The sequence below is a fragment of the Tamandua tetradactyla genome, chromosome 6 (genome assembly GCF_023851605.1).
Source record: "Tamandua tetradactyla isolate mTamTet1 chromosome 6, mTamTet1.pri, whole genome shotgun sequence".
NCBI lineage: Eukaryota > Metazoa > Chordata > Mammalia > Pilosa > Myrmecophagidae > Tamandua > Tamandua tetradactyla.
This window is the reverse complement of record NC_135332.1, coordinates 157,122,257-157,141,248: the sequence shown is the minus strand read 5'-3', so window position 1 is coordinate 157,141,248 and position 18,992 is coordinate 157,122,257. Positions and strand designations below refer to the sequence as shown.

Genomic DNA, 18,992 nt, shown 5'->3' with positions numbered 1-18,992 from the left:
GACTGGGAGGGGTGTAGGAAATGGGTATTAATTCTTAATTGGTACAGGGTTTCTGTTTGCAGTGATGGAAAAGTTTTGATGATGATTATTAGTGATGGTAACACAACATTGTAAATGTAATTTACATCATCAAATTATATATTTGAATGTAGTTAAAAGGGGAAATTGTAGGATGTATATATGTTACTAGAATAAAATGTTTTAAAAAATTAAGAACAGCAACATTATAAAGTAGAATTTAGGAACATAGTTCATTTTTGTTTCATTACACTTTTTTTCCCCTCCTGGAAAAATATGAGTATAGTTTGAAATATAAATATGGTAAATCTTATTGGCTATTGAAATGTTATATTCAACTTTAAAATTATAAGTAGATTAGGAATTAACATATAAAAACAAATATCCACCTCCAAAGATGTGTTTTTCACATTTATGCATGGATGTGGTTCTTTTATTTGATTATGGGAAATGATAGACATCAAAAAGAATATACGACTTAAATAACAACTGTTATACTAAAACCCAATATATATGAACTTAAATGTTCAAATACTTTTGTTACATAGATTAAATCAATAAGCAGAAAGCCTATTGTGAGATCCCATTTTTTAAAACAAGGTCTACAAAATAATGATAAAATCTAAAAACTTTTCATGCCTTTGTATACAATGTCAATATAGATTTCTGAAAATTGTGTACCTTGTCAAAATTTAACAATCTTCTAAAATTACTTAATTATCAATTATGTACTTTTTAATAGTTAATGGTTGTCAATAAATCACAGTTATATATGTCCTTTATATTTTTCTCATTTTCCCAATTTTGCATTTCTATTGCCTCGAGTCATGCCTTGAGTTATTTGCTCATCAATTAATAATTAAATACTTCTTTAAAATTTGTTCTTTGTCTGCTAGGTCTACACAGCACAGTGAGAGGGAGAGATAAAGAAAGAGAGAGAGAGAAAGAACATACAATTTTATTTAACAGTTGAGTAGACAAGAAAGATAAATGAGATAATTAACCACTATTCAGTGGTCTTTATTCTGACTAATGAGAAAACAATTACAATCACTTTTGGGTAATTAAATTTACTTGATTTTGTGTTTACCGGAATTTGTATAGCATGTATCTTCTTCAAATTCCCATTTCGGTGATTTCATACAAGGTAGGAGTTTTGGATAAAGGAACGTTATATTAGCAGGTGAAGATCAAAACTTGAAAGAGAGGGGATCTAAGCTTAATTATGAAAAATTAAGAAGATTGCATAGGTTAAGGATCAACTGAGGATATTCAGGGAACAGAAGGAAAGCAGCACACATAGCAGCATAATATTACATATAATTGGCACAGTTTATTGGAGGAATAGTGAAGAGACATAACCAACTCTAATGAAGGCAGAACACTGGGATATGAAAGTGAATAATAGAAACTCCAATTTTGTGTGTTGAATTTCAGGGTGATGACTTCGAATTTGTTCCCATTAGCAGTAGAATGTAAAAGCAAGGAAATAACATGTTTTAGGAATATGTATATCCAAAATTGTATATGAAATGGACTAGAGGTGAGAAATACGGGAAGAAAGTCCAGACATCGTCGTCAATTTTATAACATTTAAGTGATGAAGACGTTGGTAGGGCAAAAGCAGGAGTAAACGATATTATGCTTTTTGATGACAGAGGGTGGGATACAAGATATATATTGTGGAGAAATTGTGGAGAATAATGGTTGGGAATCAAAGATCAGAGAGGCTTTCTGAGCCTTGAGTGATCAGAAGGATGGTCACATGGACTGAGAAGTGGAACGTAGCCAGTAGAAGCAGCTTTGTTGATAATACAATTTTCTCTCTTTTATTTTCCTTTCTCATTAAAAACAGTAACATTCAAATGAAACCAATATGCTGGATAAATGTACTTTAAATGTACAATTTACCTCTTTCAAATTAAACTTCCACTGTTTAGAATTTTATTGAGCTTCTTTTTAAAAATCGGATAGCTAATACAAACAAATTTTTTTCATGTGAATGTGTTTTCATGCAAGCATACAATATTGAAAATATGAATTGCTGTATTTTTGGATTTACAAGCAGAGGTCATTCATTTTTAAATCTCCCACTTAGAAAGAGTAAGATAGTTATTTATTATACCCTACACCTGTGGTTCTCAACCAGGAGCGATTTTGTACCCCCAGGGGACAAAACTTGGCAATATCTGGAGACATTTTTGATTGCCAAAACTGAAGATGTGCTGATTAAAGTGGGTAGTGGGTAGGGATACAGCTAAACATCCTTCAATGCATAATAACTAGTTATTCCAAAATGCCAATAATGCCGAGTTTGAGCAACCATGCCTTAGAGGAAAACCGTTGTCATGGTATAGTCTCAACTAGGGACTGTAAGTCTTGAGCAAAATTAGCATTACTAGAAACTAAGGTATAATACAAGCTGTTAAAACCCAGAGAAGTTGAACTGTTTTACTTGGAAGGCACTTGAGTTCATACTATCATATATTGCAAAATGTTTCTATTCTTATTTCTTTTTTTGTATATTTCCTATTAAAGTGACAAACTTCGAATGTCAAAGTTGATTAATATTTTAGAAACTTTCATAAAGCTCCTTTATAATTAAGTGACCCTAATTTTCTCCTTGCTGCAGCAAAGGGAAAAAAAATAAAGTTAAATAAATTGGTGATATTTATCAAAAGTTGTGAGCATATGAATTTCTTTATCAAAACCATCATTCATTTGAAGAAAGAAGAATCATTTTCGTCCAATCTGATTTCCATCAAGCTTATAATTTGTCCTATTTCCTTTGTTCCAGGTGTTACCGTGAACACGTATTCTTGTTTGGACCCTGGCATTCCAGTGCATGGCCGTCGCTATGGTCATGACTTCTCCATTGGATCTACTGTTTCGTTTAGTTGTGATCCAGGATACAGGTTGAGCCATGAAGAGCCTCTTCTGTGTGAAAAAAACCATTGGTGGAGTCATCCTCTGCCCACCTGTGATGGTAAGTCATTCGATATAAGCCTAAAAGAAGTCAGTATGTTTTTATAAAATATGGGGTTTAACATAAATATCAATAGCAATCCTTTGTTATGAAACCAATAATAAAGAAAGAATATTGAAAATTAACTAAACTTGTCCTCTGTCAAAGAATATAAAATGTGTTCTTTTTAAAAAATCTATTGCTATAGCTATTTTAAATTAAAAGGTGAGCTTGGACACTGATGAAATGCCATCAAACTGCCAAGCAGTGTCAGACAAATACACCCAAGAAATAGGACACTTGTCTCCGGCCCTGAACGGCAATACCTACTATTTAAATGGCAGCCCCGTCTGTCCTAAAAAGTTCTACCCAGCTATACAGCACCAACGCAATTTACCCAGACCGCTGTAAGGTGGCAACTTCCTGCTTGTAACTATCCTATATGAATCCTTGCTTCTTCTTTATTTCAATGGAAAATGTCAGAACTCCTTCATTTTTTTAAAGAAATATGTATGGAAATACAGTAGAAGAAACTGCTTCCCCTGGGATTAAGAAGCACTTTCAAATTTGCTTTGTCAAAAAAGCACATGCAATGTAAATTATTTCGTTCTGGGCTTTGATTTCTCTTCATAGCAACTACTACGCTGGTTCTTTTTCACGGTAGAAGATCGCATTAGTCATTTTACGATTAAATTTTTAAGTTCTGTCAGTGCCATCATTTTTTAGTTACAACTTTAGGCCAATTTGCTTTTATAATGAGGTTTAAACGAATTATCAGCATATTTTCCCTGCATTTGATACAATACTCTTGTGATTATAAGCGACAGAAATTGAAGTCTTACTGGTTTTAAAAGAATAAAGCAGAATTTGTTGCTCAACTATTTAACTCTTAGAAAAGGCAGCGGCGTGTGTTTCTCATAGTTAATTGTGAGCATTAATTGAAGACTTTTCAATGATTTTTCCATCTTCCATCTAATTTTTTTCTGCGTATTCACATAATTCTCTCCAAATGCAACCAGGTTATTTCCATGTAAGGGACTGGAAGTAGAGATTATATTCTCAAGGAGATGGAAGTGTATAGCCTTAGCTCTCCAGAATGAGAGAAGTATAAATGCATTTGCTTATTGTTCCAATTAGAAAAATCCCAAGATAAGTGCCTGACTGGTTTGTATCTGGACCAGCTAAAAAAAAGAGAAATGGCCCATCACCTTTGGCCTTGCCTAGGTCACGTGTCCATTGTTGAGACAAAAAATTACTACCTTTTCTAGGCCCTTATAAAGCCATGTGGTTGGCATGAGTAAGGAACAATTATTGAATAAATAAATTATAGACACAATGTTACCATAATATGTGGTATGGTAAAATGATGCCTAAGTATAACTAAATGTTAAGTTTTATTAATAAGAAAAGAGTATGTATTAGTTAGGGTTCTCTAGAGAAACAGAATCAACAGGGAACACTTGCAAATATAAAATTTATAAAAGTGTCTCACGTGACCGTAGGAACGCAGAGTCCAAAATCCACAGGGCAGGCTGCGAAGCTGATGACTCCAATGGATGGCCTGGATGAACTCCACAGGAGAGGCTCGCCAGCCAAAGCAGGAATGCAACTTATCTCCTCTGAGTCCTCCTTAAAAGGCTTCCCATGATTGCATTTAGCATCACTAATTGCAGAAGACACTCCCCTTTGGCTGATCACAAATGGAATCAGCTGTGGATGTAGCTAACGTGATCATAACCTAATCCTATGAAATGTCCTCATTGCAACAGACAGGCCAGTGCTTACCCAATCAGACGAACAGGTACCACAACATGGCCAAGTTGACACCTGTCCCTAACCATGACAGAGTATATCCCATTATTCCAGAAACAGCAGAGGACCTTATCTTCTCCCCAGGGCAACCACAATTAACCTTACATTCAGCCTCTAACTTTTCAGTCCAAACTCCATCCTTCACACAAAGGTTACTTCATGCTATATTCCATGTCAAAAATACTTAATGATTTTATGTTGCCTAGAGATGAAAATCCAAGTTCCTAATCACAGATCTCATGATCCTTGATCATGCACACTCCATCCTTTACTGTTCTGTCTTCCTCCTACATTTTTATAAGGAGTCATTTCTTTTGAAAGATCAGGTCATATCACTTTGAAGCTCCATCTTTATCTGTCCTCCTCTGCTCTGTTCCCGTTTCACCCTTGGCATATCTGGACAAGGGCTGAATTATACACATTTCCATAACTTCTGAGCTTTAATTTAATTGAATTTTAGTTTATTCACTATGGACAGTAGTTACAATATTGAATTCAAAGAAGCTCAGCCATCCTATTACCCAGTAAACTGGTTTGATTTGCACCTTTCCTCCAATCTAAACTATTTACTGCAGAGGCAACTAATCTAATTTTCCTTAGGAAGAGGGGGTAAAAATCAATAAACGAAATTTCTTTCCCTGATCCAAGCAGGTAAACATGACTGGCCTGGATTCCCTAGAAGCTTAGGATGCAGAACGCTTCACTGTGTCACATGTCAGCTAACATGCTATCTTCACAGCCCACAATCAGCTAGTTCACAAAGCAAACTAGATAACGAGGCTTTCTGGTAATAATAATAATATTAACTCATTTTATCTTCAAAAACACTCTATGAGATCATTGTCACCTTTGTCACCACTTATAGATGAGAAAACTAAGGCAGAGAAAGATTAAGCAACTTTCCTTTTGTTTGCTGCTAGTTAATGACAGAGCCAGAATTCAAACTCAGGGGGTCTTTGTCCAGCTTCTATGCGTAATTTCACTCCTATACTGCCTCCCACTCATTCTCCACAACATTAAAATGCTTCAAAATGTAGTACAATTACAGGCTTTTTCCCTCCTCAATGACGTTACATATTTATTTTAAGGATTCTGCATAAAAATGCATATAACTGTTTAATTAATTTATGGATACTCTGTATGAGTTGGAATGTGTAAGTGAAAAACAGGATGTACCCTTTTCTGCCCTTAATTATATCATATGAAAGGACTAATTAGAATCTAATTCTGTTTGCTGTGCATTTAGTTTCTGAGGAAAAAAATGTTCTTCTTAAATTCAGCTTTTCTCACTATTAACTAGGGAAGCTTGAACCTCAAGTCAGAAATGGGTCAGAAACTATTTTTCATTATCTAATAAATTTGATAAATACTTATATCAAAATGTCTATCTTGAATCTTATCTTTCATTAGTCACTCCTTTTTTTTAATTAGAGAAGTTGTATATTTACAGAAAAATCTTGCATAAAAATAAAGAGTTCCCACACAGCCCTCTATTATTAATACACTGCTTTAGTGTGTTACATTTGATACAATTAATGAAAGAACGTTATTACATTTTTTATTAACTATAGTCCATGTTTATATTACAGTTTAGTGTTTGTGTTGTACAGTTCTATGGTTTCCTTATGTATTTTATTCTAAATATTCTAATAAAATAAATACAACCCAAAATTTCCCCTTCTAACCAACTCGGATATATAATCGAGTGTTGTTAATTACATTCATAATGTGCTATCACTCACTTTTTAATGCATCTCGTTGTTTCTTTCTCCTGATCTCTTTGGTCTGCTCTCCATGGAGCAGCAGCCAGTGTAGTCCTTTTATAACTCAAGGCACATCAGAGCACTCCCCTACTCAAAATCTTCCAGCACTTACCAGCCTAGGCAGATTAAAATGCAAGGAGTTTTGCTTGACCCAACAGCCCCCCAGATAACCTGAGCCCTGAGTACCTTCCACACTTCATCTGCTATCACTCTCTCCTCTTTCTCCACTCCATTCCAGCTACACTGGTCTCTTTCTCTTCTTCAAACATGAGAAGAAACTCTCTCCCCAAACCTTCCTATCTTCACCCTGTTCTTTCTGCCTAAAACGCTATTCTTCCATATAGTCACAACTCACTTCCTAATTTCATTGTCTCTCCACTTAAATATCACATCACTGACTATTCTCTATAAAGTAGTGATCTACATCATACGACTTTGATATTTTCTTTTCATAGTGTCACTACTCTCTGATGTTATCTTTCTTTATTTGTTGGTTGGTTAGCTTTCCTTCCAGGATGTAAGCTGCATGTGCATGTGCCATAACATTTCCTGTTAAATAGTAGGTGCTTAATAAGCTTTTGTTGAATCAATGAATGGCTGAGTTGTGTATTCTAGTCTTTTGAGAATAACTTAATATTGTGATTTTGTGTATGTACTTTCTGTGTTTTGCCTTCATTAATGTTGCTCCTTCCCCCTGAAGTGTCCTAGCCCTTCCTTCAACCATGTTTATCAAAATCTAGCCAACCCTTAAAGGCCATTAACTTGATTATGTCTTCCCTGGACAAAGCAAGTGGGCTAACCTCTACTTTTCCTAGAGACAGTAGTTTTCTACTTAAATACTTATGACATTTTTTGGTACCTTATAATTACCTATTGATTCACTGAGTCAATATTTATTTATACTGTACAGATGCTAAAAATAGACTGTTGAGCAAGAATAAACATTTTCTATGGTCTTCTTGAACTAGTGATGGAGTATATAATAGTTATACGTATTTTCTTATTTTGTTCTTGAGGTCAAGAAAAATGTATTCTTCTTGTTCCTCAGAACATACTTTTAAAATACAATGTCTGGTTTGTTTCCCGGTGCCTGCCCATTATATATATAAATATATACAATCTCTGACAGAAAAGAGACAAGGATTTTTTTAAAACCCTAACCAATTGCTAGCCAAGTAGATTCGATCTCACTCTTGAGTATCTCACCAGTATTTTTGTTAGAACTAAGACTTGAATGAATCCAGGCTAGATAAGACAAGAAAAGCCATGAGAGCATGGTACATTGACCAAACATATCAAATGTCCAGAGCAACGAATGTGCTAAAAGTCACAACCAAGTGATGCTTTCTCTCTAATGGGGACAGGAGGTTGCCATGAGTAGTAAGGGTAAAGTTGAGGTCATAGTCTTGATATAAGGCAACCCTTCAGAAACTAGGCTTTGTTGATAAAAGTAGCCCCTTATGTGATAGATAGGTAGGTACCATAAGTCCTGAATTGCCTAGGACAATCCCTGCTTTTACCTTTTGTTCCGGCACTCCAGTATCATAGTATCACTCACAAATTACACCAGTTTGTTTGCAAAACAATGTGGCCAATTTATTTGTAAGGAAATTTAGAACTAGAGAGGTTGCAAGATTAGGTTAAGCATCTTAGTCTGCAGAGGCAGAATTTAAAAGTGAACAGAATGGGCTCACACCCTATCATATCCCTTATTTCTTTCATATTACTAAATCTTTGAAAATATTGGCTAAAGTGGAAAAAGATAACATGGATTGAGGGCTAGAATCCGAGAGTCCATGATAAATAAGTGTGTGCAGAACAAAGAATAAACAGTTTCAGATAAGTGTATAGAGTTCAAAGTGGGGAGACTTGAAAATAGGAAATGAACAGGGTTGAGATTAAAAACAACCAAAAAAAAAAAAAAAAAACCATGAAAGGATTTGTAATGGGTGGCTATTCCATGCTCTGTTGTAGTACTCAAAGTATTTTTTTTTTTTTTTTTTTAAAGGAAGGAAAGACAGAGAAGGAAGGAAGGGAGGAAGAAAGGGAAACATTTTTAAACACTTTCTTGTTTTATTATATTTTGTTTGTTTGTTTGTTTGTTACATGGGCTGGGGCCGGGAATCGAACCGGGGTCCTCCGGCACGGCAGGCAAGCACTCTTGCCCGCTGAGCCACCGCGGCCCGCCCGTACTCAAAGTATTTTGATAGATCCCAGGCTAGAAATTGCCTATTTTAATATAGATAGGTTAGGCCAGGTTTGTATACTACCAAGAATGAGGTGAAGCTTTACAGGTCTGGGAACTTACATGCAAGGGCTTAGCTTCAGAGAGGATTGCATTATTCCAAAATTCTAATGGCTATTTCAAAACTCTTATCATACAACAGGTTAGTGATCACATGTGGCAAAAATCAGGGAGCAGAACAGCTACTAGCCAAGATTACTGTGTGTCTGACTAATTTCCCTTAGTAAATGTTTTGAGGTAGTCTTCATCATTTTGTTTTTGTGCCACTGATGTTTGTCCTAAGATGCTTTTATTTACCAGCTGTTTTGTCCTTATGTAAAGTAACTGGTTTTTCATATGCAGTTTATCATACCCTGAGTTCTCTACAGATTTTAGAGATTCACTTAAGGTATAATTTGTCAGTTTCCTAGTCACAAGAACATACAAACCTATTATGTCTGTTATATATAAGTATCAGTATCTCAAAGACATATGGCATCAATTAGCAAGGCTGTTAGGAAAAATTGGAATTCCTTCAGAAGAAATATATGGTATAAGATAGGCAATCCCTGGCATCCTTTTCAGACAGCCTTGTTTAATGAAGTTTCCTATATAAATGGCCCATATTTTCTCCAGAACTGACTTGAATCTCATGTTCCCTTTTTGAATCATTTGTTTTGGGAGAAACTTTCTTAATAGCTTCTATACCACTATATCTTTTATAATACATTTGATTTCCATTTTCTATATGAAAGTAAACAACGGAATCTCATACAAAAACTCAAATTATTCATCTTGATATTTTAGCCTCTCAAGGTTGATCTAATAGTTCTTTGGTTTCTACTTACACTCTCTTTTCATTCTAATAAGAAGGACCCTGGTTATTGAAATATACAATATTTGAATCCTCCAAGTTGGAGGTTTTTAGGGAAGCAAATATGAAATTGAGAGAATATCCAGGAATGAATTAAGCACTTATAAAATTAATCTGACTCAAGCAAGTTTCCTGTTTAACATTAGCATCTATTACTGCACATTATATCAATGCACATGATAGTCTGTCATGATTGTTCAAAGCAAACAATATAAAGCAAATACAACTCAAAACATTTGCAATGTAAATTACCTCATTTAAGAAGATGAAGAATTTCATTAGGTTGCTGATATGAGGCTGGTGATGATGATGAAAAAATATTTCCATCAGGCAAAAAAACATTGTCAAGTGAGTACCTGGAAGAGATAGATCAATTAAAGATTAGAAAATCAACAAGGATTTTGACCTGTTAGGTGCTTAAGAGGATAGTGATTTAAAGATGAAAGGATTAAGTGAATCTTTGAGAAAACAGATGAAGTCCTTGAATGATTTTTTACAAATTGATCCATTTTGGGAACTCCAAAGTCAAACATAGGTGAAGGACATGATATGATAGCGTTACTATTTTCTGTTGGAAAAATAGCTGTAATGTCAAAAGAACGAATACTTCATTCAAGAATTTGCTTAAGAGTATGGACTCAAACAAAACTCCTAAAGTCCTGGCTGTACTTCCTTCTCATCTGTAAACTGCTAATAATGACAGTACTTTTCTCAAAGGGTTGTTGTGGGGGCTAATTGAGTCAATACATGTAAAGTCTGCCAAATAGTACCTGGCACATTGTAGATTCAATGAACATGTTTAGTTTATTTTTTGCTAAGAATTATTGAGGACAGCCATAGTTCTATCCTAACTTTTATTAGATATGAAAAATATGTTCTCATGTTTTCAACTTTATCTCAGCAAAAAAAATCTATATCAAAAAGTTTACAAACTATTTAAATAAAATTCCATTTTAAGTCAATTCCTTTCAAGGCTTTTATCCACTGCTATTTATTCTCAAATAGCAGGAACCTCTACTTTTGTCCTAATAATGCACTCTATCGTTTATTATCCTGTTATAATCAAAGTAACAATATGAATCCTGATTAGTAGTATATTAGCTGTTGGCTGATAACTCATTCTTCCTAAATATTTTAATTTGTTTTTATGTGTTACTTAGCTTTATTCATTTACCTGAAGAATTGCCCTTTTACTTCCCATCTCCTAAAAAAAGTTATGGTGGGTGCAGCTTATAGACAGAAAATTCCCAAGATAATCTCCAAGAATGAAAAAGCAGTAAATTTGACAAAGCACCTTTATTCTACAGAATTTAACTTACATAAGAGATTTCCTTCTCATCACACACGCATAAACACACATATGCACAGAAACATGTATCTGATATATTTTCTAAAAGTTTTGTTGTTCTCTTTTTTATTATTTTTTGTGTTTTCTATGTTTTGGTTTGCTAAAGCTGTTGGAACACAATATACAAGGCATGGATTGGCTTTTATAATAGGGATTTATTAGGTTACAAATTTACAGTTCAAAGGCCATGAACATGTCTGAATTTAAGGCATTTACAAGATGATACCTGAACTCTGAAGAAAGGCCACTGGCATCTGGAACATTTCCGTCAGCTGAGAAGGCACATGGCTGGATTCAGCTTGTCCTTGCCCCTGGCTTGTTCCTTTCAGCTTCTGATTCCAGTGACTTTCTCTGTGTCCTGTGTCTTCTCTTAGCATCTCTGGGGCATATCTCTCCCTAAGCATCAGTGGGTCCTCTCTTAGCTTCTCCAGGGCAAACTCTGGATTTTTCGTCTTTTACCTTCTCTCAGCTCTTTCCTGGTTCTGTGGGTCCTTGCTTAGCATCTCCTGTGACATTTCTGTTTGAGTTTTCTCCAAAACATCTCTCTCTTAAAGGACTCCAGTAAACTTAATCCAGTAAGATTAAGACCTGTCTTGAGCGAGCAGGGTCACATCTCCATTGAAGCAACCTAATCAAAGGGCTCCGCCCAACAATAGATCTGTCCCCACGAGATTGGATAAAAAGAACAAGGCTTTTCTTGGGTACAGAACAGTTTCAAACCAGCACACTATCCTTATTTACCTCTCTTAAATTTGATCTTCTGTCCACTGAGAATTTATTCTTTTGAGATATAATTTTTTTAAATGAAGATTATAGGTTTTTAGTCTATTAGAGCATATTTATTCATCACATTTCATTCAATAAATTCATACTGTGTTCTAATTTTTGGCTACCTCTCAGAATGGAGAATTAAATTAATTATAGTTTGTTAGAATTAAATATATGTAAGTAAAGATAATCTAAACATTACAAGGAGAGTAAAAACAGGTCAATTTAGCACTACCATTAGATGCAAAATAAAGTGGAAATGATATACATAGCTCTTACACCAATCACAAAAGTGTAGTATGGTTTTTAAAAAGATTGAAAGAAATTCAAAGGTTCAGTAAGAATAATTACCGTTAAAGGCTGGTGTCAGCACTAAACAAGGGCCTAGGCTACCAAACCTCACATATTATTATAATGGTGGTGCTCATCAAGAACCTGGATGGAGTAAAAGAAGTAACAAAGGGAGGAGTGGTTTTTAATTTTGTGTAAATATGTAAGTTCAAGTCTGTGTGTGTAAATGCTTTAGGAATTGCAGACTTATTACAACTGTTCAGGTCAGTGCAGAATAAGAGCCAGACTGCCTTAGCTCTTCTCACAGGTATCATGGAAGAGAACAAAGCCAAAACTAGGGTTTGGGGTGTCCCCAGTAAATGGAGGGAGGGTTAAAGCAGATGAAGCACGTGCTGCATGAGTGGTTCTTCCTGATCTTGCATAACAAGAATCTCAGCTTCTCCAAGGAGAACAAAATAAAGAGTCAATGTCCCCTCTGCTCCCACTAGAATATACATCCTTACTTGGCTATATTTTGGTTTCCTCTAATTTTTAATACCAGTAATACTTTCTGATGGATGAGAAGCATGGATAGCAGTTAAATGTGGTAGGAGACATTGTAAAGTGTGATTTAGTCTTGAATAAATGAATATTTAATCAAATTTAACATTTTTGACCTCATTCCATAAACATTTATTTTTATTATCTTGAAATATCAACTCATAAATCTGCTACACCCCTGAATTCCCTGTTGTTCATGATATTTTTCAGAGAAAGGCTGAAGTGCAAAAACAGCCTTCTCAAGTTTCACAGCTCACTTCACTGTTTTAAAAGGAATCCCATAAGAATAAGACATATCCCTTTAGGAATCTATAAGAAACAATTTTGTATAATTAACAGTTCACTTTCTAATGCTTAATAAAAGGTGCTGCTAAACAATTAGTTACTCATGTTTAATTTACAATTTATGCTAATGCTTGCAACTAGAAATGTATAAGTTCATACCTCAAATTAAAATGTGGAAAGTTGTGCTACATTCTCTTGGGGCCAATATAAAGTCTCACAGGCTATTAAATACCTTTTTCATCTCTAGTGCTGCAATGGATGAAATGATTCCTAGTATGGGAAGAAGTCTTTACAGACTCTTGTTTTTACCAGGACATAGTTTAGGCAGAGTCAGTTTCATCCTATTTCAAGAGGAGATAAGAGATTTATTAAGCCTGATTCTAACCATGGCTGGTCATATGAATGTACTGCTTTGTATTTTCAGCATTATGCGGGGGAGATGTTAGAGGGCCTAGTGGAACAATCTTATCACCTGGATACCCTGAATTTTATCCAAATTCTCTGAATTGTACCTGGACTGTTGATGTAACCCATGGAAAAGGTAATACACCTCATGCAAGATAATTTGGCGATCTTGTGAATTTTCATTGCATCTATTTTTATTTTGTTATGTCCTTTACAATGTCGATTCACTATCAGCATAAATACATCAGTATTAAAATCTGCTGAAAACAAAATTCAATTTAAGTAAATGCAGCAGAGGATTATATTTACTTTTTTTATAGTATTGTAATGTGCTCATATTTTTACTGGTATAGAAGACATTTATATTATTTTCATACATTAAATAAATGTTATTTGAGATTTTCATATCAGCATGCCAAACAAGATGGCTTTTTCTCTGGTATAGTGTTAAGAAGTTGATTTAAAAAATTCAAGGAGTTTTATGAAGATGTTCTGAAATGCTGAGCCCACTGTAAAACAATAAGTATATGTTTATATACACTTACTTGATTTTAAAATGCTTATGTTTATTTATTTTAACTATATTCCCCATATAAATGTATAATCATTCTGGACATACTTATGTCTCAAATTCCCTAATATAGAACTGAAGCTATTTCTAGCATGATTGAACTGGCACGTAAAATTATACTATGAATACAATAGATATCAATTTTAATCGATATTAAAAAATGCCATTTGAACAAATAAATGAAAAGCCCTGTAGAGTTAAATATGGTTCATCTGTGCAATGTAACCAATTTAGCAATCTAATTAGTCGAGGTAAGACCTTAACAATGGGAAAATGGTAACCTTAGCATCAAAAAATAAATTAATTAGTAAAAGGGAATTAAAATTATTTACTTTGGAATCTCTTTGCATTAATATTTTAGAAAGGATTAATTACACTTTCAAAAAATTGCTTTTTTGTTGCCTTTTTTCTTTTAGCTCTACTCTTATACTATTCTTTTTTATTTCTACTAATAAAAATCCAAAATAACAAATAAACAATAAAAGTAAAATAAGCAAACAAAAAAATCCTAGCAGTGAGAATATACCATAAGAATTTTAAAAAAGAAAGCTTGAGTTTGATAAGATTAAATTTATTGTTTTCATAAATGAAGTTTGACTGTGCAAAATTATGTACTATTTTATTTGGATTGAAAATTATCTAAGGATTGGTTTAGTTAGATTTCCATCGTGAATTTAGAATGTTATTGAGAAAGAATGTTGTTAAAATGAGTGTTCTGGCATTGAACAGCAGAAATGAGGTAGAAGACTTTGTAAACTGTGATTTTTCTTGTTCTGCCTAATACAAGGCTATTAGCTGGAAGTTAACCAAAGCATCCTATTATTGCAGTGTGCAGTGGATTAATGGAGTTTAAAATAAGCTCCCTCATACCATACAAGAAAATGGAGGGCTATGTACTGCTTGCTATGTAAACAGAGGTTTAATTAACACGTAAGGTTTTGCATCTTCACAGGTTGCGCGTGTTAATTAAATCTGTATTTACATGGCAAGAAATGCAGACTTAGATCTCCTTTCAAGAATCAACAAAATTTGAAGTACAACTGTTCCAAAGTATATCCAAAGTTATATGAAGGATAATCTCCTAAAAATCAAAGAAATATTAGTGGAAATGTAGTCAAACCTCACACCAGCACATAAACTATTTCTACAATATTCCAATAAAATGATGAAATGGTCTGATGTGGACACTTCTTGAGAAAAATCTTCTCAATATTTGTGCAGTTCTAAACACTTGAAAAATATTCTATAATTATTCATTTCTGTTGTACCCTCTGGAATAAGACAAAGACGAAATGCAAAACATAACCTCTGCTCCAGTCTAAAGCTCCTCAAATACATTGTCACTATTCTATGAGGAACTTTTTCACACCTCCTACCCACAGACCCTTACCCCAACACTTTACTTCCCAGGCCGAACACTCCCAAGTCCTTTAATTCTTTATCATTTTATTTTCGCTGTCACCAGCGAAAATAATGTACTCTTCTCTGAATGTACTCCAAAAAATGTCTCTTTAAAACGTGATTTTCCAAAACTAAACACCGTTTGGTAGAGTCTAACTTTGCATATTATATTTGCATTAATGAAGCCTAAATCTACTTTTATTTACTCTGATGTCACACTGTTAATTCATAATATGTATTATGTGTTATATATGTGTGGTCAACTAAATAACTTTTTAAGAGTATGGGGACATCAAAGTGCAATCAAGGCCAGTCCCTAAAATTCTGTAACTGTACAGTTGTTTTTTTCCTATCTTTAATATATTATTTTTCAATGTTTCTATCTGCCATTCAGGCTTTTGTATTCACTCTTGCTATATTTCATTATTTTGATATAGACCCAGAGTTTCTTTGAGATCATTTTGAATCTCTATAGCCTTTTACCCAATGTCTTAGCTAGCTCTCTATAATATACAATATATGCATTTATTAATCTTGATATTTTTCCTGATGTTTTGAAAGATTTTCTGATTATAAAATTATTTGCATGTTAATCACAGAAAATTATGAAAATGACACAAAAATATTTTTTAATTACCTTTAATTCCATCAATCAGAGTGAATCATTGATAACATTTTGTATTTCCCCTGGTCTTTATATATGCATAACTTGTATCGACACAACTGAGAATATATTGTGTATTTGTGCTTCATAGTCTTCTAGAATCACTTATATTATAAACTAAGAAGTTTCTTAAAAAAGCATGATCTTCAAAACCATAAAGGAGTTTGTAAGAATCTTAACTAGAGCAGATCTAAGGATATAATTATTTAAGAAATAAGAAATTTCAAAGACAACCTCAGTGATGACTTCCATTTGACGTTAAATCAAAGTGTTTGAACATATGTGTTTATTCAATAGTTTCAAATTCAGTTAACTATAGCCTATATTGCTCCTTGTTTACTGTAATATCTGCTTTAATTTAATAGTAACAATAGTAGCACAAACCAAATGGCTTAAAACAACAGAGAGTTGTTGTCTTATAGTTCTGGAGGGTAGAAATTCAACATAAAAGCAACACAAGGGCCATGCTTCTTCTGATATTTATAGGGACAAATTTGTCCCATGCCTCTCTCTTGGCTTCTGAGGGTGGTTTGCTTGGAATCTATGGCATTCTCGGCCTTGGTTGATATGTCTGTGTACAAATTTCCTCTTCTTATTTATTAGGATTCCAGTCACACTAAATTAAGGGCCCACCCTACTCCTGTAAGACCTCATTTTAACTTGCCTGATTCCATCTGTCAGAACCCCATTTCCAGATGAGGCCACATTCTGAAGTCTAGAGAGTGATCGTTTTGAGGGACACAATTCAAGCTATAACAATACCATAAGAGATTGGCCTTAAATATATACAAGAAACAAGATGCCAGTTCCATGTAGTCGTCTGGAAGCCTTGAAAAAAAAAAAAACTACATAAAAACAAAAAAGTCCTTAAAGGCTCTTTGAGATGGGATTATCCTTAGATAAAGCACATAAAAATTTTGTAAGTTTGTAGATGAAAAAACAATGTGTTCAAAAAGTCAAAATAGATCCTAAAGATAACTAAAACTTAAATATTATGGATATTTTGACAAAGCCCAAGTATCTTTTCATACCATCAAATGACCTCTTTACTGTTTCACATGAATAAATAAACTTCTAAATTAATTTTTAAATAAATTAGATCCATGGCTCTTACATAAATTCCCTTAATAAGGCATCATGAATTATCATTTTTATGAGAAGGTACTAAGATGACACTACTGACTTTTCTCACCATTTCTCAGATACTTCCTGGCAATTTAGGATTCTATATTGATTCTCCTGCCCCACCTTCTTAAAATGTCTATCCGCAGGGCTGTTCCTCCACGAAGTCCTGCTCATTAGCTAACGTTACTGCCATCAGAAGCCTCTACTGAAAACCGAGTATCCTCCACGCCTATGCTCTGATGCCAGCTCATATTAACCACCTTTGTGGCGCTTAGCAGAATGATTTGGAATTTTGGTTTATCTTTCTTTTCCCTCAGATAGATCATGAATTGTTTGCAGTCTTATAAATTTCTGCATTCTGTAATACCTAGATATAGAAAATTCTTAATATTATTTTATTTGGATTAATTGGCCTTTAGTACATTAATGGAGAATTGAAGCGCTTCACTTGTTTTTGCAGTAGTGAAAACATATTTTACAATTTAAGCCATAACCTGATAAATAGCAGCTTCCTTTTATGAAGTGGCTGGCCAGAGCAAAGCAACATAAGAAAAAAACAAACAAAAAAAAAACTTAGCCCTCATTTTGGAGGGTTGGGCAATAACAACACGTAATGGTACTGAGCCCTCCTCTGTGCCAGGCAATGTGCCAGGTCATTGCCATATGTTGGTTCATTTAAATTTCAAGATAACCCTATTAGACCCCATTTTGCAGATCAGGAAACTAAGACTCAGAGAAGCTAAATACTACTTGGCGGTGCTACTGTTTGGACCACTAATAGATTTTTAATTTTCCTACCTATTAAATCAGATTAAATAAGAACAAGTACTTTGTTCTGAAAATCTACAATTGTACACATACGTTTTTTAAGGCCTTCTCTCTTTTTAATCTTATATTATTTAGTTTTTCTTAGTTTTACTCTAAAGCCAAAATCAGACTAACTTATTTGAACTTTCCACTCTAATGGTATTCTGTAAATTAAATAGCAGCTAATCAAGATGACAAAGAATCTTTTCCTTGCCATGTTGACAGCCAATTCCCATTCACATCTGGCTGGTGGTAATTATGACTTTTATACTGAAGAACATTTGAAAGACGGTCTCAATTTCTGGATTGTCTCTAAAAGGGCTCAGGTATTCGTGCCCATTGCAGAAGAAAAAATATACCATTATGTTTTAATAAAAGTTTTGTTGACCTAGCAATAGTATCATTTTACATTTTCAAATCTTTTCCTCAAATCTCAAATCATTATCCATTAAGCAATAACATCCTTGCTTTGTCATTGTTTGTGTTTTTAGGGTTTTTTTGTCTCATTTTATGTTACTTTTTGTGCTTTTAGACAATGGGGATTCCAAGAACTTCCAGCATTAGGAACGAAAATATAGAACAGCAATGTTAAAGAAAATTACTCTGGATCTTTAGAACCCCTCAGAAAGATTTTGGTGATATTTTTAGGTCAATTACAATAAATAAAGCCTGTCTGTGGAAGCTTGTATGTGGAGTCATCTTTTATTCTTTATGGTACCTTACAAAGAGTACATTGTGGACTTGTGTTTGTGTATCTGCACACGCATGCATACATATATTTGCTAGATTTGAATGTATTCTAGGAAATATTTTTAAAAACTAACATGAAATCACAGGCAATGCCATTATACACTCATCTGAATGGAACAAAAATAAAAAAACTAAAAACTTACCAAGTGTTGATGAAGATGTGGAACAGTCAAAACCCTCATACACTGGGTGAGGAAAATGCAAATTGGCACAGCCACTTTTTAAAAGTGTTTGGCAGCACTTACTAAAGCTGAACACATATATTCTCCATGATGCAGTAATTCCACTCCTAGATATGTATTCAGCAAAATAAGTTCATATATTCATCAAAAACATGTGCCCAAATGTTCATAGCAACATTATCTTTCTGTCACATTGCAA

General features: G+C 34.0%; 1 protein-coding gene across 1 annotated transcript in view; it reads left to right on the top strand.

Annotated features, from left to right (window-relative positions):
- Positions 1–18,992, top strand: part of CSMD3 (CUB and Sushi multiple domains 3) — a 1,056,828-nt gene that overhangs the window by 658,011 nt on the left and 379,825 nt on the right. The window contains exons 19-20 of the mRNA XM_077163312.1: positions 2,816–3,004; positions 13,313–13,429. Coding sequence (XP_077019427.1) covers positions 2,816–3,004; positions 13,313–13,429 — 306 coding nt within the window. The remainder of the gene's footprint in view (positions 1–2,815; positions 3,005–13,312; positions 13,430–18,992) is intronic.